Consider the following 21947-nt stretch of genomic DNA (forward strand, 5'->3'; position numbering starts at 1 on the left):
CCATAGCACGGGTTAGACCCCCAGGTTTGGGAAGAGACTTTGCCCAGGCACAGACTGGTGCTGAAATAACTGAAAAAACTCAGTGGATTTGAATCTCTGCTGGTTTTCCCACTTGCCTGTGTCCACATTTGCAGTAAAACAGCTCTTGCTGATGCTTTTTTTTTCCTGGTTCCTTTCCTCCTATTATAAGTTGAATCAAGGGGATGTTTTTATTCTAAACCTGTGGGACAGTCCTAAAGAATGGAAATAGAAAGTGCTCCCATCTGTTCAATGCCCAGCCCTGACACCTCTCTAGTGATCAAACAGGCAAATCCTGGAAAGCAGCCCATTGTGCTCTTCTTGTGCTCTTCCCAGCGTTTTGATGCCTGGTGTGTGAATTCCCCAGGCTCTGGTTGGTAGTACAGGTATTAAAGAGGGGGCAAGGGCAGCTGCCGGAGCCTGGCTCACTGTTTCTGTCTGTTCAATCCTGTACAACTGCTTCTCCTGCTGACAGGTGAATCTCTGAAGCACCGTGAGCTCTCTGAACTGCAGGGCTCTGCTTGGAGCTTGGGGAACACAGCTGAAAAGACAAAAAGTGGGATGTGCTCTTAACTCTCTTTGACCCAAATTAAATAGCAATACAAACAGGGCAGCCCAGGCCAGTGGTTTGGATGGATCCCAGAGGGAGTCCAGCACTGACTCTAAACCAGAAAGCAAGCTTAAACCCATGTTGTGATTTCTCCCTTGCTGTCTCCATGGGAGCTGGAGAAGAAACTATCCTGTCTTAGCATATCCCTGCCCATCAAAACAAATCCCACGTGTCTCTGGGCACCTGGAACCAGGCAGAACAGGGAAAGCTCAATAAGACAGGGACTGGCTCTTGATCTCAAACGTTGTTGCTACGGGGCAACAAAGGGAAGCTGCTCTTTGTTCTGAAACACAGGAGAGGAGCTCTGGTGCACATGCTCAGGATAGAGGAGCTCAGACAGTCTGCTCTGAAAATGTGAGCAAAGCAGTTCTGAATTAATCTTGTTTGGGAAAAACGGGAGGATAGATTAATTTAATGATGTTTGTGTTTTGTTTTCTAAGAAAACAAAGCACCCGCGCTGTCGCTGGGCAAATGCAAATGAATCCAGACTGATTCCGAGCAGCAGATGCCACTCCCAGACAAATCAGATCAGTGGCTGAAGTGGAGATTACAGCAATGAATTGTCCAATGAGGAGTAAATGTACAGTCCAGCAGCGTGGCAGGATATCCCTGTGGGATCATCAGTGTGGGGTTTCCCTGTGAGGAGGGGGGATCCTGTATGGGGGGAGAACACAGAGACTGGTACAAGAGACCCATCTTGTTGGTTTGGTTTGGTTTGGTTTTTTGCTGTGCCTTGCACGTTCGTGGTACTTGCCTGACCCCAGTTGCTCTTTGTTTTGATCTCTGTGTGATGGTTTGTTCAGGAAAACACCTGGCTGAAGTCAGGATTTACTTCCTGGAGGAGTGGGGAGGGCTCTGCGTTGCTTACAGGTGGGCGTGGGAGGTGGGAATGCAGGTATGTCCTGGGCATCTTGGGGGAGGAGTGAGGGCAATTCTGGGCTGGGTGGACAGGCTGGAAGGAGATCTCTCACAGGAGACACCCCCGAGGCTGTGGCAGGGCACTCACCAGGAGTTGGGAAGCTGTGTGAATACCCATAGCAACCCCAGGAGAGGGAGGAGCAAAGCATGTAAAGAAGATACAGAGCGCCATTTCACACCCCCTTCTATTTATCTTCTCCAATCCTGAATCTCCCTTTGTTAATGCTTCCCAGAGCTGTTGCTGGCCAGGCTCCCCCTGCCAGCTTGAACGTAGCCAATAGGGATGTTCACTTCCCTTGCTCATTAAGCAGCATCTCAGCTGCTTTGTCTGAGCCCCTCCACCATTCCCCCCCATGCCCAAGGGGTTTGGGGCTGATAGTGGAGATGCTGCAGCAGTGCCCACAGGAGAGCCAGGAAGGAAAAGAGGGCTTTTTAAAATTCTTTATTTTGTTTTTGTGCAAGAATTTCAGGAGTTGGGTTTGCAGGACTAACCACAGCCTACCTGTGTGTGCTGGGAGACAGAGAGGGGAGAAAAGGTGTCCCAAAAAGCTCTCAGGAGCATTCCTGGGGCTCAAATCATGCAAGCACTGACAAGGGGGATATTGTTGTGTGGTTTTGGGGTGCTCAGGATTTCCTGCATGACATGTGTGTGTCTGTGTGGGACATCCCAGAGCAGGCAGCAACTGGAACCAGAGGATGAGACAGAGGGAGACACAGACATTCGTGGACTTACACAGCATGGGGGTGGATACCCAACACAGAGACAACTGGCCACAACTGCAGGCTTTACCACATCCTTCCTAAAAATAAACACTTGCTAACCCAGGAGCCACAGGGATGTCTGTGGGTGTTGTAAACCCCTAGGAATTTACGCTGTGAGTTTGTGGTGTGTTATACTGGAGCCAGTGGCAAGCACTCCAAAGCACGTGCACAGGGACACCAGTGGGGCTGGACAGGTAAACACTGACCCCTTTACCTTCTGCTCATTCATGGAAAACATGTGGAAGCATGCCAAGGAACACGCTAGGCAGAGGTGCTGGACAGGCTGCAGCTTCTCATTGAGAGGGGAAAGAGGAGCAGCAGAGAGAACTGCCACTGTGGGAAGTTTAGGAAATAATTATAATCCTCAGGTTTCCATCCCAAATCCACCCAAGGGCTGAAACCAGCAGTGGTATTTGCTTTGCCTGGTGTGGTTCCACATGTTTTGCTGGTGAATTAGAAAGGTTTAACAGTCCTTGGGCTGAAATTTCTACTTCTTCTGACTGGGTTGGTTTTGCCTGCCTGTTCAGTGTTGAATATTTAGCTCCTGCAGCATGTAGAGTGTGGGGCTGCTCTAAACTGCCACCCCCAAGGCCTTGGGAAGGTGTGAGTGGAGTCCTGCAGCCTCTGAAAAATCACAGCAGCCTCTGGAGATCCCTTTGAGGTCATTTGGAGGAACAGCCATACTCTAAGTGACAGCGCTCCTAAAATTGAGAGCTGCTATGCTTTGAGGGGGCTGTGGATCTCTGAGTGCAGGAGGAGTTGTGCCAATGAAGGAGCTCGGCTCTGAAGGGAGGGTTTTCCCCTCTGCCAAAGCCTCTGGGGCTGTGGAGCTCAAATCACCAGCTTTTGTCAGTTCCTGGGGAGCCTGGGAGAGAAATTGCCTTTTTGGGGAGTATTTGAAGTGGGTGTTCGTGCCTGATGATGCAGCCCCTTGCCTGTTTGTGTGACTTGCTCAGCAAACACCTCGGAGGGAACCACAGAAACAACAGCCAGGTGGTTGTATCTTTCAAGTTCGGTGTTGCCCTGGTGGGTTCTGAAACAGGAGAGGTTGAAGACTGCTCAGAGGGTTGTGGTTTTGAGGTGCTGGAGCATGTCTAGAGAAGGGAACATTGCTCAGGAAGGGTCTGGAGCACCAGGAGCAGCTGAGGGAGCTGGAGATTCTCAGCCTGGAGAAAAGGAGGCTCAGGGGAGACCTTATAACTCTTTACAACTCTCTGACAGGAGAGCAGAGCCAGGTGGGGGTCGGTCTCTTCTTGCAGGTAACAAGCAACAGGACAAGAGGAAACAGACTTAAGTTGCACCAGAGAGGGTTTAGGTTGGATATTAGGGAAAGTTTCTTCCCTGAAAGGGTGGTCAGGCACTGGCACAGGCTGCCCAGGGCAGTGGTGAGTCACCGACCCTGGAGGGATTTAAAAGCTAGGTGGATGTGGCATCTGAGGACAAGGATTAGTGCTGGCCTTGGCAGTGCTGGGTTAATGGTTGAACTCAATCTTAGAGGGCTTTTCCAACCTAAACAATGTTGTGATTTTGTGACTGGGGTTTCCTATCAAACACTGCAGAGAAAAAGCTGCTATAAAGTACTGTGAGGCTGCTCAGAGCCTGGCTTCGGTCTGAGCACTGGGCTGCAGCCTTGTGGTGCAGTGCTGGAGTGGATTTGGGGTGCTGGGACAGGCAGGAGATGTTTTGACACTGGGAGCAGGACTTGTCTCTGGATAACTGCTCTTCTTCCCCCTCCTCCTACGGAGCTGAGCTGATCCTGGGACTGGAAGCTGAAGGTTTCGTAGTGATATATCCTGGCCCCAACCTCACCTACCCTTCCACATTCAAGAGACCACAGAGCTAGTCCCCTGTGCCTGCTGTGAGCACTCCTGCTTGCAAGGTCCACCCTTTTGTCTATTAACAGCCCAAATCTCAGCAGATTCAGTATTTGGGCTTCTTTTTACATCACATAGCCATTTTTAGATGAGTGTTTCCTTCCCTTTGTTTCTTTCCCTTATTGACCATGCTGGGCCAATAATCCCTTTATCATTTGTCATGGCCCTTGAAGTCTGAGCCATCCAGATCCTGCCACGTGGGACAAAAGCTGTAAAATCTTTTGTGGAGAAAGGGAAACATCCAAACAACTGAGATGAGTTTCTCATTCTGGAGAGCCCCCAGAATATCAGGAGTTTCATCATCAGTTTTATGCATAGAAATGCTATTTTAGGTAATTTAACAGGTGCTACGTGTATTGGTTTAATTTTTGTTCCTCCATCTGCTTCCTGCACAGCTGAGCACATGCCATGGCCGGCTGCAGAGCCGATGGATCCAAATAAACAGGCACAACAACCTTTCTGAAGAATTTCCCAAAATATCCTTCCTGATGGGATTGGGACACTGGTGGCTGTAGGATGGCCCTGGGGAAATAATGACTGGTCTCTGCTCCATCTCCTTCAGGAGGGCTAGAAGAGTCCTCAGGAGGGGGGACACTGCTTGGTCCTCCTTTTAGACACATTGTGGGCTTTTGTTCTGCCTCCATTTAGCAGAGCAGCATCCCAGGTACATCCCAGCAGCTCTGCCAGCTGGAAGTAAAGACTCTGCAGTGCTTTGGGAGGCTGGAAATATTCCCCACACACACACACACACACTTCCCTGCTAACATTTTCAATCCCATCTCTTCAAAGTCATGATCTTAAAGCTGGGCCTCATCCAGGCTCTCTCCAGCCCCTGTAATTGCATTACAGAAGTGGATGGGAATGTGAGGAGCTGGGGGAGCGTGGGGGAAGGGCTGGCAGCATCCTCTGTCAGGGAAGTGAAAAGGACAGGAAATTGGGGCAATTTTGGAGCTGATTCTGTTTTTTTCAGAGGCTGGGGGAAGGTGATGGGGCTGTGGGATGCTGGCATGGGAAGCAGGGCAGAGGGATGCTCGCCCTGAGGCTGTATCCCCAGCCAGGGGGATGTGTCCCCAGCCAAGGGCTTTGTCCCCAGCCAGGGGGCTGTGTCCCCAGCCAAGGGCTGTGTCCCCAGCCAGGGGGCTGTGTCCCCAGCCAAGGGCTGTGTCCCCACACGCCTCGAGTACAGCGGAGGTTCAGCACCAGCAGGGCCGGCTCTGTTCCCTCTCACTTGTCACTTTGCCAGCCTGGGAACATGCAGGCTGAGATTTTACTGCTGCTGCTGCCTCGGGCTGGAGCTGTGTGTGGGAGGCAGCAGTGGGGGGATGGGAACAGCTTGGAGGAAGCTGGGAGAGAGGAAAGAGCAGTGCAGGGGGGCTTAGAAAGGGGGCAGCCTGGGGGGAGCAGGTACTGCCTGGGAATGGATCTTGAGGAATGGGCTTGAATGTACCTCTGGCTCTGGGAGCTGGATGAGAAGGGGAGGGCAGGATATCTGGGGGAGGTGTTGGGAGGGTGGGAGCCACATCCGGAGCTGGGGTGCAAATGGGAGTGAAAGGGGGAGAGAGATTAGGAGAAGTAAATCCCAGTCACCCCTCCCCGGAGTGGGGAAGTCTGGGAGCAGCTTCCTGTGGGATTTGGGAGGGGCTGGCTGGAGGGCCACTACCATAGAAGCCAGACAGCCCCAAATCAGAGAGGAGGGAGGATGCTGAGGGTGTCCCAGGAAAATCCCCAGCTCGAGCACTGCCCACAGCCCTGCCAGACGCCTCAGAGTGCCAGGGTCTGGTCTGCAGGGCACTGGGCTGCCCTCTGCATCCCGTGGGGCTCTGACAGCACTGCTCTGGCACGAATAAACTTTTCCAGTTTGTTGTGGCACTGCTACAGGCTCGCATTTCCAGCTGCAGAGCAAGGAAAACAATTTTTCAGGAATCCATGGGGCGGTTGTGCAAATAAATGTTTGCGAGGCCTTTGGCTGCCATAGTGACGAGCTCCATGGCAACCCTGCAAGGAAATGAATAATTCTGTGCTCAAAGTGGAATAATTCTGTGCTGGAAGTGGAAGATAAAAAAAAAGGACCTGATGGCTACGGGTGCTGCAAAATAGATGATCAGCAAATCACCCAGGTACACCCATCGGGTGGGTGCTTGTGAGAGCCCTCAGTAATAGGGCAGTGTTGGGGTGCAGGATGGATGCAGTGGGGCTGTGTCAGGGCTTCCAGACAAGCCTTTTGTCTTGGTATTCCCTGATTTCCACGTAGCCAGGTTTATTGAAGGCATCTACAGGTCATGCATGTGCTGTACCTGCCTCTGCTGACACAGCTGTGTCTCCACCATGCCCTGAGCCCTTTAAGATGCTGCACCCCTGGGTTTGTCTCAAATATGGATTTGATTCCTCCTCTCCAGTTCTGGCTATGCTAGAAGCATTCCCAAAAATGAAAGCCAGCTCTTTTCTGAGCTTTGAAGTGTGGAGTAGACTTGAACAGAGAGAGAGGAAAAAAAAAACCTATCCCATGTGGATGGGTTTTTAGAAAAAAACCCTATTGAGTCAATGGCATTTGTGTTAAAAACAACGGTCCTTGGAGTCATTTCCATAGGAACCAGCCCTCCCATTCCGGGCAGGCTCCCTGCAGCAGCACCCAAGGCTGCAGCTGAGTGGGGAGCAGTGTGAGAAGGGGAGGTTCTGGGGTCTGCCCACCCCAGGAAAGGGAAGCAGGGTAGGGCAGGCTGCCTTCTGTTGAATCAGTGATTCACAGCTGTGATTCACCACCCCATCCTATAGCTGTGGAAAACAGCCAGGTCTGGCCATCAGCTGTGTGCCTTTTCCACTGCGAGAAGTTATTTTTGGATGTTTTTAGATTACAGCCCTTGTATTTTTTTTTTTTTTCTGTGCCTCTGAATTCTGGATGATTGCACTGCAAGTAATTGAGGCACTTGAATTTCCTGCTTAGAGAAATGAGCTCAATACCAATTTTTTGCAACTCTAAGGCATTTCTAAAATAGCTTTTCTGCATGGCGTCATGGGGAGCAGGCACACAGCTTTGGGGCTCTTTGTGCTGAATTTGGGAACACTGGGTGCAGGAAGGTTGCAGGAAAGGATGTGGGGGCTGTCAGCTTGAACATGAGTCACCAGTGCACCCTTGCTGTGATGGAGACTGGCTGGGTTTACTGGTAGGGTTGTAGCCAGCAGGTCAAGAGAACAGAGATTGTTGCCCTCAATTTGGCACTCACAGGTCCACACCTGGAGCACTGTGCCCAGTTTTGGGCATAGCTTTGGGCTCCCCACTGCAACAAAAACAGGGCCACGTGGGAACCACCAAAATGATCTGAGTGCTGGAGGCCAAGGCAGGGTGGGAGAGGCTGAGAGAGCTCCTTCAGTTTGGGAGTGTGAGAGCCGGGTGCACTAGATGATCCTTAAGGTCCCTTGCAACCCAAACCACTCTAGGATCCATGTCTCTCTCCAGTCTCATTTTGTGATCCTACAGGACAGTAAGGGCATGTAGGGCTTTGTCTGTTCCCCTCATAGTGGGGTGTAGACATAACACATGGACCAGAGCAGCTCATCACAGAAGTTCACAGCGGGCTGAAATGCTGCCCATCCTCTGGAGATGACCTGACCTGGCTGGTGATGCACAGACACCCCTCCCTGGGGCACACAGCTCTAACCCAAGAGCTCAAAACAACCTGGGCAAAACCCCACACATTTCTTGGTGCCGCTTCTCCCCTCGTGCCGTGCACCGGGGGCTTGGAGCGTGTCACTCAGCCCCTCCCAGGCTGCAGGGACCAAACACTCCCCTTCATCCCTGCCTTTCCAAGCCAGCCCTGCCCAAGTGTGGTGCTCAGTGGTGCCAGCTCTGCTGTCTGTGCCTGCACACAGCCTTGGGGGTGGGTTATTGTGGTGGGGGAGTGAGGACCAGCTGGTGAGGGAGCTTAGTGAGGTGTGGGGTCCTGGTGCAGGTGAATGCCCTGAGTTCAGGGTGAGCCTTTCCCTCCGTGCATTCCCACTGTCACAGGGCACAGAGCATGGCTTTGACAGGAGGCAGGAAGAACTTCTATACAGGGAAGCCTGTTACCTGAAGGAGGGGTGGGAAAGGACAGAAAAGTCTTTTGGGAGGTGGAAAATGTGATGCCACATCAAAGAGAGAATTCAACCTGGGCCTCTAATTTCAAAACAGAGTTCAAACCACCGGAATGTTATATTTAAAAAAAATCCCAAAATGTATTTGGCACTTCCTTTTGCTTTCTCTTCCCCCATCTGTGAGTGCCACCATCACACTGGGGAAGCTTCCAGAGCCAGGACCAGCACCTAGGAGGCTCAGGGTCATTTCTGGACAGCTTTTGTGTAGCCCTGAAAAACCTGGGAACCTCAGCTTCCAGCAGGGGGGTGGGGCAAGAGCTGCTGGGGTTAACTGGTGACTGAATGAGCTGTCGTTTGCCATGGAGTGTAGGTTCCTAAGCCCTTTATTGGATCTAGCCCGGGGCTCTATTCCCAGCCCTGTTTGTGACATTAACAGGTCGTTGCAGCCCCAGGGCTGTCCCCACCTTGTCCTCACTGCCTGCACGGCACTGGCAGGACACTGAGTGCAGGGCAGAGAGACCCACAGCCGAGGAGCCTCGGCACCCACAGTCACGTAGGCGCTGGAGTCAATTTGGGAGGCGGGCACGCCTCGCTTCTGGCCTCCTTGAAACTGTGCCACCACACACAGGGCTCAGGAGGGATATAAATACTGCTCAGGATGCCCTAGGATGTGGCAGACAGCAGGTATTTCAGGAGTGATGCTGCTAGCAGGGTCATGCCGGGGCAGCTTCTGCTCCATGAGTGGTTATTTGCATCCTCTAAAGATGAAGGGGTGTGAGCGCAGCGGCTGCAGATGGATCAGCCAGGGGATACAGAAGGTTTCTGTGGTTCTGGCACAGGTCCTGCATGTCTTTGGACAGGTTGCTGAAGACAAGATTTTCCACAGAGTACCTGTGACAGCTGCCCCTCCCCCCTTACAGTCGGATATTGTGTTTCAGAGAGGGTTTGAATATATATTATAGAATCCCAGAGCACTTTGACTTGGAAGGGACCTTAAAGATCATCTCTTCCACAGCCCCTGCCATGGGCAGGATCACCTTCCACTAGCCCAGGTTGCTCCAAGCCCTGTCCAACCTGGCCTTAGACATTTCCAGGGATCCAGGGGCAGCCACAGCTTCTCTGGGCAACCTGTGCCAGGGCCTGCCCACCCTCACAGGGGAGAATTTCACAGGCTCAGGGAAAAATGTGTGCATTCAAGGCTTCTCTCTATGCAGAGCTTTGATGCAACTGGGCACGGAGCTGCCCATGCTGCAAGGTCCCTGTGGCAGATACAGCCTCAAGGATGTGCCTGTGGGTCCATCCCAATTCCAAAATGTCCACACTAAGCCTGTTCTGTGTGTGAGGGCTGCAGCAGGCACAGGCAGAGGGGGGCACCAGGGCAGTGGGATGCTCAGCGTGGCAGTGAGGAGCCCATCTACTGCCCAGCACATGGCACTGAGTTGGCACCAACACTGCCTGTGGTGGCATTTGCAACGTGTGGGGTGCTGAGCACTCAGGCAGGAGATCTCAGGGCTGGAGGTGTTGGCTGCTTCAGCATGTCTGAGCAGGAACTGAGGGTCTGAGCAGGAACTGAGGGTCTGAGTAGGGTTTTGGGGTCTGAAGAGGGTGTCAGGGTCTGAGCAGGGCATTGGGTCTGAGCAGTGCTTCAGGGTCTGGCAGTTCCTGGGCATAAGAGAGCTGGGACCACAGAGTTGGAGGGGGCCACTTCTGTGCCTTGCAGCCTGGTGGTTTGAACACTTTCCTAGGAAATGGGCTTTCCAATGCCCTCCATCTCACTTCAGGAGAGCTCTGATAGGCAAGAGCACAGCAACCCTCATTCCAAGGAAGACAGCACACAGCCAAGGGGCAAATCTTGGGATCCCAGTGGGTGGCAAGAGCTGTAGGTGGTCAGAGCACTGAGCTGGGAGAGGAGGGAGGGGTGCTCTGAGTGATGAGGTCACTTAGGGACAGAGCAGAGGGGGACCCAGGAAGCTGGTGAGATGTATAGGAAGTGGGGAGGGCTCTGGAGGGGCTCTGTGAGCACAGCCCTGACCAGTGAGCAGTGGCTGAGCACAGCTGACACCTGGCAAACATGAAAGCAGGGCTTGTTAGACTGCACACAGACTGCTGATTGTAACCTCAGTCACAAAACCTCCTTAGCCAAAGCCTGACAGCATCCCCTGAGTTTTCCCAGGCGGATCTGTGATGCTCAGCACTGCTATCAACCAGTCCCAGGGAAACAAGGCAGGTGTCCACTTCCTTCTCTCCTCTCCCTGTTGCTCCAGCCTCCCCAGGACTGTTTGGTGCCAACATCTGCTGATCTTGGGCTCTGTTCAGAGCACGTTCTGTGGTGCTGGGCAGTTGGCTCCATGATGATCCCAAAGCCCACCGTGCCACAGGGTTTTCTCCCCCTCTGTATTACAAATGAAGCTGCAGAATGGAGCTGTAGCCTGAAAGGTGCATCCACTCACACAGCCTGCAAAATGAACAGAGGATCTCGTTGTTAAGGGTGCATACACCTCTAGGGATTTAGGACATATCTTTATAGTATTGCATTGTATTTTTGGGAAGGGATTACATTATATCCCTTGGCAGGGGCATTGGAACTAGATGATCTTCTAGTTCACTTCCAACCCAACCCATTCTCTGTGATTCTGTATTGGTGGGATTTTGAGGTGAGGAGGTGCTTGGCTGTAGCCTCTGAAGTCAGCAGGAGTTAGGTGGGTGTTTCTGTGGAAGCATTACTGAGTCCCCAGGTGCTTTTTGTGGTTATTCTTCAAAAGCCCAGCGAGGGATGGACACTTCTGAAAGGGTCTTACCTCCTGAGTGTTATTTAACAGAAGGATTTGAAGCACGCAGAGGACACAAACCCGCTCCTCCAAACTGAACTGCAGTAACTTGCTGATTGTTTTCTTTTCCCAAAGGTCCCAGAATGGAGAGGAAGCTGGAGCCTGGCCAAACAACCAGTTTGACACGGAGGTGCTCCAAGCCATGATCCTGGCTTCAGCAAACGGTTGGTGTCCATCACGTGTGGGAAAACCACGACACTTGCTCTCGCAGGGGCATCTCGGGTTCACACTGTTAGATAAGATGGGACTGGTTTGTCTGGCTTCAAGAATCCTTCAGCAGATCCCAGAGCTGGTGGGAAAGCACTGCTGTCTGTGTTACCCTGCAGAGGAGAGGGGTGGGGAAGGATTCAGGCAGATTGCTGTACACAGGGACACCTCTTCCACTCAAACTTTATTTCCCGTGTAGTGGACAGGTCGTCATCTGGCTCGTGATGTGGTTGTGTTACATGAGGTGATCTTTTATGAACTTACCTGGTTCCAGAAGGTCACACTAAATTAAACTGCTGTGTTGCTGTGGGGTGAGGAGGTAGGAAGGCTGCAAGTCTTGCATGTGGCAGGGCCGAGGAAACAGTAAATGCCTGACTCAGTATTCCCAACAAACCCTGTGTCCAGAGGAGTTCTCCAGGTTCCTCTACTGAGCCCATGAACTCACTGCCATTTTCTCCACTGGCTGCTGCTGCCTCTTTGCAGTTGTAGTCACAGCGGGGGAGGTTTGGGGCCGTTTTGGGTCGGTTTGTTCTGGTTTATGGCTGTGTGGAAGTGGTGGGCAGGGAGGGTGTTCCCACACACCCACAGTCTCCATGGCTTTGTGTAAAACAAGTACAATTACCACTCCGTGCAGCACCATGGATAAAGAGGCTGGTTTTCATACAGCCTTTATTTATAAATACTTCCAAGTCTTTCCCCCCCTTGATTTAAAAATAGAAGCAACAGCACAGCCTGTGCAAAATGCTTAGGATGCTTCCTTTGAGCTGTTGGGAGGGAAAGAATCTGAGGGAGGAGGGATGGCTTTGGTGTTGCTTTCTTGGAAAGCTGCTGCAGCTGAACTTTGCTGCTCCTCAGACACCAGGCAGCCTGGAGACAGCTGCCCTGGCTGGGGAAGGGGACAAAGGTTTGGGGCAAGGGAGTTGTTTACACTCAAGGGAAAGAAACAATGTGAAAATGTGTCTTTGCTCTGAAAAAAAGACCATGGAAAAATAGCCTTTGGGGTTGCACGTGGTTGTCATCACCCAGGGCCTCCAGATCCGGTCTCCTTCCTGGCAAATAAAGCTGTTTTTTTCCGACTGCTGCTCCAGCAGTCCCCAGGATCAGAGCTGAGAGGGTCCTTTCCAGATTAAGCACCGACTTCTTCGGAGCCCCAGGCCCTATTTCAGCAAATCTCCCCCAGTCCACAAGTCTCAAACAGTCCTAACCTCTCCCACGGCTTCAGTCATCCCAGGGGGTTGATGTAAATCAGATCCATCCCCTAGATAATGGCTTTTCCTTATCCATCCTTTTCTTGCCCTTGCTCGTTCCTTTCTGTGCTGGCTGGCTGGATGGATGGACAGATGGGGACACAGCACAAGTTTTTTCCACTAGCACAGTGTTTTCATGTTACCCCTGCTCTCTGTCCCCTCTTCCTGCTCTCTCTTTAAGCCAATGGTGTTGATTGGAGCAGGCATTGATTAGGGGCAGCACTAATTGCCCATTAAGCTTTGTGCTGCCCATCCTTGGCTGATGTTTCCTGGCTATTTAAATGATCCTTATCTCTTACTGTCACCCCCTGAGCTCTCTGTTAGAGCTCAGACGTGGCAGGTGGGACACACAGTGACACAAGTGATGCCCTGGACGCATCCCTACCCTGTGCCAGGTGTTATCCTTCTCTTCAGCAAGAGGCAGAGCTGGTACTGCCATGCCAAGCCTGTGTGATCCATCTGCTCCAAGGAATAAATGCTTAAATCGCCCTCCTAAGTCAGAGTACCTGGGGAGCTGATTTCCCCCCAGGTCTGCTGTAGGGCTTCTGTCTTCCTTCCTGGGCATCCTTCATTTGGATTTTCCTCCCTTGCAGCTGGGAATGACATGAAAAGCCAGTGCTTTTAGCAATCTGAATGGGCAGAGGCAGCTGCTAAGACATCCCAAGGAGCACAGATGCTCCAGGACACCAGACACTGAAGGGCAGACATCCTGTCCTTAAAATACTCTGGCTTCCAGCGGGAAGAGAAGATCTTTCTCTCCCTCAGGCAGGGCAGACACACTAAATTGGGGTCTCCTGAAAGCCCCACCAGCAGCTGCAACAGCATGTGCTCCAGGGCTGCCTCTGGGTGACGGAGCCCTGAGCTGGTTATTTTTGCTGAAGCCGAAATTCTTGTTTCCCTCCTCAGGACCGTTTGGGACAATGTCTGGCTGCTGGTAAAGGCTGAGCATGACCTTTCCAGCAACAAGAGCTGAAGTTCCTTGCTTGGCAAGAGCACCTCGGTGCCCATTTATAACCCTCTATTGTTCCTGTTCTCTCTTCTTTTCAGCCTTAATGTCAGTGTTACCTAGAAACAGCCCTTCGCCCTTACCCGGCACCAACGGGCAGGCTGGGAACTTCACCAGTGGCTTTTTCTCCCTGGTGAAAGCTGTGCTGAGACTGCAAATTAATTCATGAGGACTTGAATGGTTCTGGCAGCCCCCAGCTGCTCCCTGCTCAGAGCCCTGGTCATCTGAGATGGCCCAGGGGGGACACAGGGCAGCAATAGCCGGGGAACAGAAAGTTTCCAAGTTCACCAAGCCTCTAACTGGGCTGCTTCCAGCTAGGAGAGTCCAGAAAAAGCAATCTTCCTCATGGCTGGAGTCTGTAGTGCACCTGTGAGATGGTCCCTGCACATCTCAGTCATCTCATCCCATGGGGGTCATTTGTAACACCCCGATGGGCGTGGTGTTAAGTTGGTTGTTAATGAAATAAGCTCCTGCTTATAGACATGCATCTCCCCAGCCCAAGGTCTTCAAAGGCCTGCTGGATCTGGAACCCATTTAATGGAGACTCTGGAAAAACTCTCCTGCAGTGAATTCTTCCACAGGGGAAAGGGAAGTGGCATTTCCCCACGCTGGGTCCCTGTGTTTGTGCACCACGTCCCCCCACCCCAGTGCAGAATATCCTGCCTGTTTTCTGCCTCGCTATGTTTTCCCCTCCTCCTGCTCCCACAGAGCAGCTGTAACTTTTCAAACTGCAGTTGCTTCATACACAGCCATGTTTCAGGGGGCTGGTGGGATGTGGTCCAGCTTTTTGTCCAGCTTTCTAGCTAGCTTAGCCACCTCCATCTGCTTAGGGAAAAGTAAAGGCAACATGGAGGCGTGCACAGAGCTGGTCTGAAGTGACAAGAAACACCATCTCTGCTCTTTGTTTTCTCTGTATTCCTAGTCTCTCTGCCTGTTAAAGGGGGGAACAGCACTCCTGACCTCTGCCTTGGGCTCTTTGGGTGGCCTTGCTGGGTCTTTCCAGCCTCCCAGGGGAGCCTGTCCACGGCCATGAGCATGAGAAAGTTAAAGGCTGAGATAGGAACCGTTGATACAGAGACTGGGTTTTAGCAAATCATTTCTGAGCAGGGCTGTGCAAGGATCCCACCCTGAGCCATGCACAGGCAGCTGCACCGGAGCAGATCATGCAGCAGCTCGTGGCAACAGCATCACTTGAGCCCTACCATCCCCCCGTTCTCGTTTCTCCCCCTGCCTCCGTGCATCCCCTCATCTCCATCTGCTCTCCACCATCCAGCAGAGCCCCGGCATCCCGGGGGGGCCCTGAGCCCCTCCCCACTCCTGCTTTCTCTCTCTCCGTGCTGGAGCTTTGCATAGCGACAGGAATGAGTCTGCCTTCCCCTCCCCCTGCCCCCAGATCTGGACCATCAGCCGCTCTCTGGCATCGATCTCCTTCGTGCTCGGCTTCCTACAGCCATTTGGCGGTATTGCAGGGGGAGGGATTTTCTTTCTCCTCTCCCGTGCCCTGCTCCCTGAATAAACCTGGCTGGAGAAACACCGGGGGCAGGGCCTTAAATGAGGCGGAAAAATAAATAAATATCGGATTTCCCTTAGTGCATTACTAATGATTGTGACTGCACAATATGTTTGGGCAATTTCAGGGGGGCAGGGGGTGTCTGTGCCACCCTCCCCAGCACATGGTTGGTGCCACCCCGGTTTGACAGTTTGACACACCGGGGGGCTGCTGGGGCTTGGGGTGGGCTCCGGCCGGCTCTAACAACACGCCCTTCTCTTCGCCCCCCTCCCTCTGGCGTCCCCCACAGAAGCTGCTGATGGTAACTCGACCCTGGGCGGCGGGAATGGCACAATGGGGCTGAGCGCCCGCTACGGCCCCCAGTTCACCCTGCAGCACGTCCCCGACTACCGGCAGAACGTTTACATCCCGGGCAGCAACGCCACCCTCACCAACGCCGCCGGCAAGCGCGACGCCAAGAACGCCGCCCCCGCCGCAGGCAACAAGAAGAAATCCGGGAAGAAGGAGAAGAAATAGAGAAGAAGAAGAAGGAGACCTTAGAGCTACAGGGCAGCCGGCTCCAGCACTCCCCTTAAAAAAAGCCACAGCCCAGGCCGGAGGACGAATGTGAATTATTATTTTTTTTTTTTTAAATCTTTTTTTTTTGTGATGCGAAAGTAGGAAATGCTGCGAATGTATCTCGTCATCATCAGGTCTGGGAGCAGGGACTCGCTGCTCTTAGACCTCGTGATGGAAACCAATCTGAAAGCTGAACCGAACACAAACAAGTGCCCTGTGAATAATGTTTTATACGATCCCTCGGGTATTACAATATGCAAGGGCGGAAGGTCTTTTGCCACGTCTTTGGATCCGATTTGCTCCCAAGGCTAAGGCTTTGTGCTTGGCTTTGCCCAATGTAAATAATTTTAATTTATATAGCCCTTCAATAATTTTTTCTTTTTGGAACGGAAAAGGAAGTTCTTAGCTTAGAGCCCACGCTCCAGTTCTTCGCTCTTAAATTTTCCATTCGTAAAATTCACCCCCCGCCAAGTTAATGATAGTGATGGATTTGGGAATTTGGAAGTTGGTAGGGAGTGCTTCAGTTCCTGCTTACCTGTCACCCAGAAAACGAAAAAAAAAAGTGTTTATATTGCATGAGTCAAAGGGAATATGGCAAAGCTGCATCCTAAACATTTTTTTGTTTGTTTGTTTGTTTGGATTTTTTTTTTAAAGCGTAACCACTAATGGCCTGAAATACGAGAAAGTAAAAAGCCCTCCTGATGTCTGAGGAGCAGGGAATTCTATAAGGAGCATTGCCGAGGTGTGCGGCAGCTGCCCCGGCGGTTCTAGGGGTCTCCGAAGAGCAGACACATCTCAAACCTTCTTTGCAGTAAATATTTATATGTACAGTCGATGTTCTTATGGAATTAAGGCTAAGAGAGCCTCGCTCCCCTGCGGCCAGGCGCTTGCCTGGCCAGGTCCCCGCCTGAGGGGACACACGGGGACGATGCTTCACGTCTCTGCACAGTGTCTGCATGCACGTCCCTCACCTCACACCTGCACTAGCGCAGTAGCTCCACGGACCCACAGAAGTCCTCGCATGCCCACGCAGCGTGGTGTGAACACGCCGGCAGCCGCCCGAGCCCCCGCGCCGGGGCTGCCTCGAGGGAAGGGGTGGGAGGGGGTGGGGTGGGTCAGGCGGGGTGGGGAAACTCCTTGCTTCTTGTTTGGGCCCCAAAGCGTAATTTGGGGTGATAAGGCAGTTTTTCAAGGCGGTTGTTTTGGGGGGTCTCGCCCAAAGGGGTGGGATCCGCAAAGCTGCCTGTGCATGGCTTTGGTGCAGAGTTGGTGATTGAGTAAGTGATGGTTGTTTTGGTGGCATTTGGGGACCAGGTTCAGAGAAGGGACCCAAAAGCAGGGGGTGATGCTGCAAAACTAGGGACAATAACTGAGGGAGTGTCAAATGGGACCATGTGGGGCCAGCCTGGAGGAGGTGATGCTCCCGCTGGCTTTGGGCTTTCCACCCCATGAAGAGAATCAAAAGATGAGGAATAGAGTTTCTTCACGTGCCCATCATCCTTGCACCAGGCCAGCTTCCCATAGTAAAGCAGCTCTGAGCCCTCCAGGGAGGCAGAGGGGGTGCTTTGTGTAGCCAGAGTGAGGAGAGGGGCTGTGGAGTGGCCAGGAAGGGGCCCCACCGAGTTTCCCAGGGGGTGTGTGTTGTTTTTTTCCTTTTTTAATCACTAACATAACTCACCCGAGCAGATCCAGCCCTCTCAGCCAGGCTCACCCTACCCCAGCCCCCTCCCCAAACCCAGAGTAGCAGGAGCATCCTCCGTGTCTCACCCGGATCCAGCCACCTCCAGCTCTGGCTGCACTGGGAGCGGTTCCCACCCTGTCCCCTGCAGCTGCCATCTCTCCCCCCTCTAGAAATGCTGTAGCTGAATTGTAGTCTTTATATTTTCTTTTTAATCTGCAATCTGAAGGTAGCGTAGTGAGTGTTGTGTATTTAGTGGCGTGTTATTTTTAATTGCAGTAACTAACTTGTGGACATCAGTATTTTCAATTTTCTCTGTATCTTCTTTCCATGTGGTCTGTGCTCCGAGTGTACGTGAAATGAAAATACGTTTGCCCTTTCAATGTGTCTAATATTGAATTATACTTATATATTATATATATGCTTATATCCTTCTTATACCCATATAGACCAATGTCGATGTGTTACACGCAAGTTTTATACTCTAATATTTATATTGCTTTTTTTTCTTTGGGAAAAAAAATAATAAAATGGTTTCTTCTGAATAAATGGTGTTTATTCCAATGGGAGGAGGGAGGCATGGATGGGGCCTGTCCATCCTGTTTCTGCTGCTTCTGGTGGGGGTGGGAGGGATCAGCCCCAGCCTGGCTCCAGCAGTGGGGATGGTCTTGGGGCACCCCAAATCTTATGTCCCCCAGGCCTGCTCTTGTGGTGGTCTGGTGGTGTCCACAGCTACAGCCCCTTCCCCACACCGAAGGGGATCCAATTGCCCCTCTCCATCACTGGCAGGGATCTGATCACTGTTCCCCAGTCCTGGGGGGATCTGATTATGCATCTCCAGACCCAGTGGGGATCCATCCCATCACCTTCCCCATCACCAGCAGAGATCCACTCTCCCTTCCCCAAGCCCAGGATGATTCCCTGCTCGTGGAGCCCGGGCTCCCATCCCTGTGCTCGGGGAGGGCGGATGGGAGGAGAGTCAGGAGTTGTGACCGGAGTTCCCTGGCCAAGATGATCCCTCCACCCTCTCCCTGCGGGGGGTCCAACACACGCTGAAGAAAAACATCCCGCAGCTCAGGATGTCGCAACTGTAGAGGGAAAAATAAGCTGCTGCTGGCCAGATGTGAGGGGGAGGGTGGAGGAGGCGGGGGCAGAGCAGCCCCCGTGACAGACAGACTGAGCCGGGGATGGGGGTGGGAGGCGACTGGGGCTGGTCCCTCCTGTCAGCAGAGCACAGGAGGCTCCAGTTGCGAAGAGAACAGCTCCCCCTTCCTGTACTCCCATCCCTCCCTACCCTTGTCTCCACCCAGGTGCAGCTCTGTGGCCTCCACCCGCTGCCCCCAGCAGTCCCCGAGTCTACCCTCACACACAGAGAGTGTCCCCCGAACCTCCCTTGCTGACTCACAGACATTCCCCAAATCCCCCTGAACCCCACACAGACCCCACTCCCCCCATCCTGCTGCACTTCCACAGAGAGACCCCTGGAAATCCCCATGCACCTCGCAGATGGACACCCCCCTCCCCAAATTCCCTTGCACCCCACAGATCCAGCCCTGGTCTCCTCCCTGTGCACATGGGGACAGTCCTGGTCACACACACATGTGCACCCCCGTGGGAGGGGTTTGCAACCAGAGCATCCTTCTTTGGGGCAGGCAGTCCCAGGCCACGGGGCAGGCCACGGGGGGCAAGGTGGTGGCAGGGCACAGACCTGGTGACACTGTGCCCTCTGCCCCCCGTCCTGGAGTGCTGCCTCTCCCATGCTGGATCACCTGGAGCACTATAGGGGCAACTTCAGGAGGGTGATGGTGGGGATCAATCATAGTGACCCACAGCTAATGGGGAGAGGGGTTGAGCACTTCCAGGTGCCACCTGCGGGCTGTCCCCACTGCCTGCCCGTCCCAGGGCACTGGGCATTGCTGCCCTTTTCTGGTGATGCCACTGGGCACCTGGAGCCTGGTGGTGGGGGCTGTGGGTGGGGGAAGAGAGGGTGGTCGCCACCGGTAGGGAGCAAAGAGGCTTTGCAGAGCTGTGGTTTGAGGAGTCACAGCCTCCCCGGTGCCCGGAGCCCCACGGTGTCCCCGAGTCCCCATCTACGGGTGTCAGTGTACGGACGTGTTTGCAGAGGAGGCACATTGAGTTTCATTTCATTTCTCTCTCGCACTAAAACCACCCAAGGGCACTGCGAGAGCCAGGAAGGGAAAGGCACAGCCACGGACCTGGCCAATTAGCGCTGATGAAGGAAACCCGGTCAGCCGTGTTAATTATCGGGGACACGCGGCAGCAGGAACATGCTCATTCCAGCACAGCGAGCAGAGGGAGAAGCTCCCCAGCTGAGGTGCCGAGACAAGGGAGGGCACGCAGAAACACAGCCCGGATCTCAGCCCTGATGAAAAGGATGCAAATAGGGTGGCAAAACGGAGCCCCCCGGCAGTCTCTCGGGTAGAGACACCATCAGGGGATTAGAGGCATCGCCCCCGGGAAGGGTGACTGGGCCTTGGAAAGGAGGGGACGGTCATGGATGCGGGATGGGAGTGAATGAGAAGTGGGGGAGGGGGTCTTTCACCTCCAGCCATTGGAAGGACTGAGGGACTCTCTTAACTGGAGTGAGGCCGTGGGTTACAGCCTCTAGTGTGGGGTGTGAGGGGCTGTATCCCCCCACAAAACCAGGTGTGCCTGGTGTGGGAGTGTGTGTGTGTGTGTGTCGGTGTATGTGTGTTCACCAGCAAACTCTGAGGTGGCCCAGTCACCAAGCAGAGGGGGACCTTGTGTCTGGGACAGGTTATCCATCCTGGGATACTCTGAACATCCCTCAACAACCAGAAGGGCTCGTGTCTTCCATCCCTATGCCCTCCTCCTTCTCCCCCTCCTCCATCTCCTTCTTTCCCCCACACTGGGATCAGCTCAGCACCTTTTCTCCCCCTCCCTGCTTTCCCTTGTCACCCTCCCAGGTGACAACCAGGGCATGGGATCAAGGGAGCCCCAGGCTGCTCCACAGGCAGTGGAGCTGGAAGCTCTTGCTGGTGCAGGAACAGGTCCCACAGTGGTGGAGACCCCCTTTTCGTTCCACTGGGGATTGTTCCCAGCTCACCTCCTGCTCCTGGCAGGGCTGGAGCATCCAGATGCCAGAAGCAGTGATGGCCCCATGTCACCAGCTTGTAGGGCCCTTGTTCACAGTAGTCACGTTTTTGGACCAATTGACCTTGAAAATCAAACCAAAACAACAACAGGGGAAAAAAAAAAAAAAAAAAAGGAATTGAGCCAACCCAGTTTCCCACTGGGTCTGTAAGCTGAGCTGACCTGTCACTTGGCCACATCCTGCATCAGGCTGTGGTCACGGGATGAGTCCCATCAGGCAGCTCCTCCAGCCATGACTTCACCCAGCAAAACAGAAGGCGGGGAAAATCACCAAAAAAGCTGAATTTTCAAGCTGTTCCCTCTCACCCCTTCCTTTGGGGTCCCCAAAAGCAGTCAGGAGGTTGTCGTGGGTTCAACACAGACACTCAGAGTTGGAGCCTGCCCTGAGCAGAAGAAAATCCTGAGATTCAGTTACAGTGGGGGACTTCTCCTCCTATAAACGCCTCAGAAGGGAGGGCAGCAGATGCAGTCAAAAAGCACTTGGAAATCCCAGTACTTGGGACACAAAAGGTCCTAAAGGGACTCAGGGGCAGTGGGTGCAAAAAGCCAGGCAAGCAGAGTGGGTGTCTGTAAATGGGATGTTCGGTGGGAAAAGTTCCCACAGCCCCTTTGCCCTGCTCTCCTCCAACCCCCTCATCACATTCCCTCGGGATTTTATTTTCCCCTGACACAGCTGGCTCCTCTCACACCTCACATTCCTGGGTGAGAGTGAGAGGTGTTTCACCAAGCTCCACATCGATTCCTGCTCAGCAAATCCACTTTGTGACGCTTTGATTTATGATTATTAATAATAACAATAAAGTGTGTGCGTAGATGGAATAAAATTTGCCTTTTGCTGACTGAAACCTCGTGACTGCGGTGAAGGAGAGGGCGGAGGGTGGGCACTGACTGCCCTTGGCTGGCCCTGTCCGGGCTCGGGAGCTGCCAAGACCTCATCCATCACGTGGAGGAGCAGGACCAGCCCTCAGCCGTTCTCCAGGCTGTGGGAGACTGGACAAAATAGGATGTGGTGGGGTTTTGCCCTTTCGCAGCCTGTGTGACCTCGCAGTGGCCTCTGCTGTGCGGTGACAGGAGCTGCTGGGAGAACGCTCTGTGTGTCTGTCTGTCCTTCCCGCGGGGCACAGCCCTCCTCCCAGCCGTGCTGGTGGCAGGGTGCCAGAGGAGATGAGTGCCAGGGAGCCAGCCGGGACCTGAAGTCATGGAGCTGGGAGAGGGCAGGGAAGGGGAGTGATGCCAGGAGAGGTGAAGTCAAAACAGGCAGACGCTGCACAGGCACCGCTGTTGGGACACGGTGCAGCTGGAGGGGCTCAGCTCCAAGGGGACACTGCTGTGCATCCACCCCGATGCCCTCCTGCCCTACTGGAACTTTCTGTGGCCCCTGTGGTGCTGTGGGTGGGACTTGCCACCGTCACTGTCACCGAGCTGCTGCTGGTGGCAGAGCCAGCCCATGGCTTGGTCTCTGTGTGTGACACTGCCTCTGTGTGTGACACACCCTCTGTCCCCCAGAACCCAGTGCTGGCCTCCCCAA

The 21947-nt window shown here is 53.3% G+C and overlaps 1 protein-coding gene across 1 annotated transcript in view; it reads left to right on the plus strand.

The window, feature by feature from the left end:
- Positions 1-16720, plus strand: part of LOC126638567 (protocadherin gamma-B5-like) — a 56090-nt gene extending 39370 nt beyond the window's left edge. The window contains 2 exon segments of the mRNA XM_050312556.1: positions 11154-11242; positions 15338-16720. Of these exon segments, the coding sequence (XP_050168513.1) occupies positions 11154-11242; positions 15338-15564 (316 nt within the window). The 3' untranslated portion in view covers positions 15565-16720.
- The last annotated feature ends 5227 nt before the right edge of the window (positions 16721-21947 follow it).

Source organism: Myiozetetes cayanensis, unplaced genomic scaffold (assembly GCF_022539395.1).
Source record: "Myiozetetes cayanensis isolate MyiCay16 unplaced genomic scaffold, myiCay2020 scf17, whole genome shotgun sequence".
Taxonomy (NCBI): domain Eukaryota; kingdom Metazoa; phylum Chordata; class Aves; order Passeriformes; family Tyrannidae; genus Myiozetetes; species Myiozetetes cayanensis.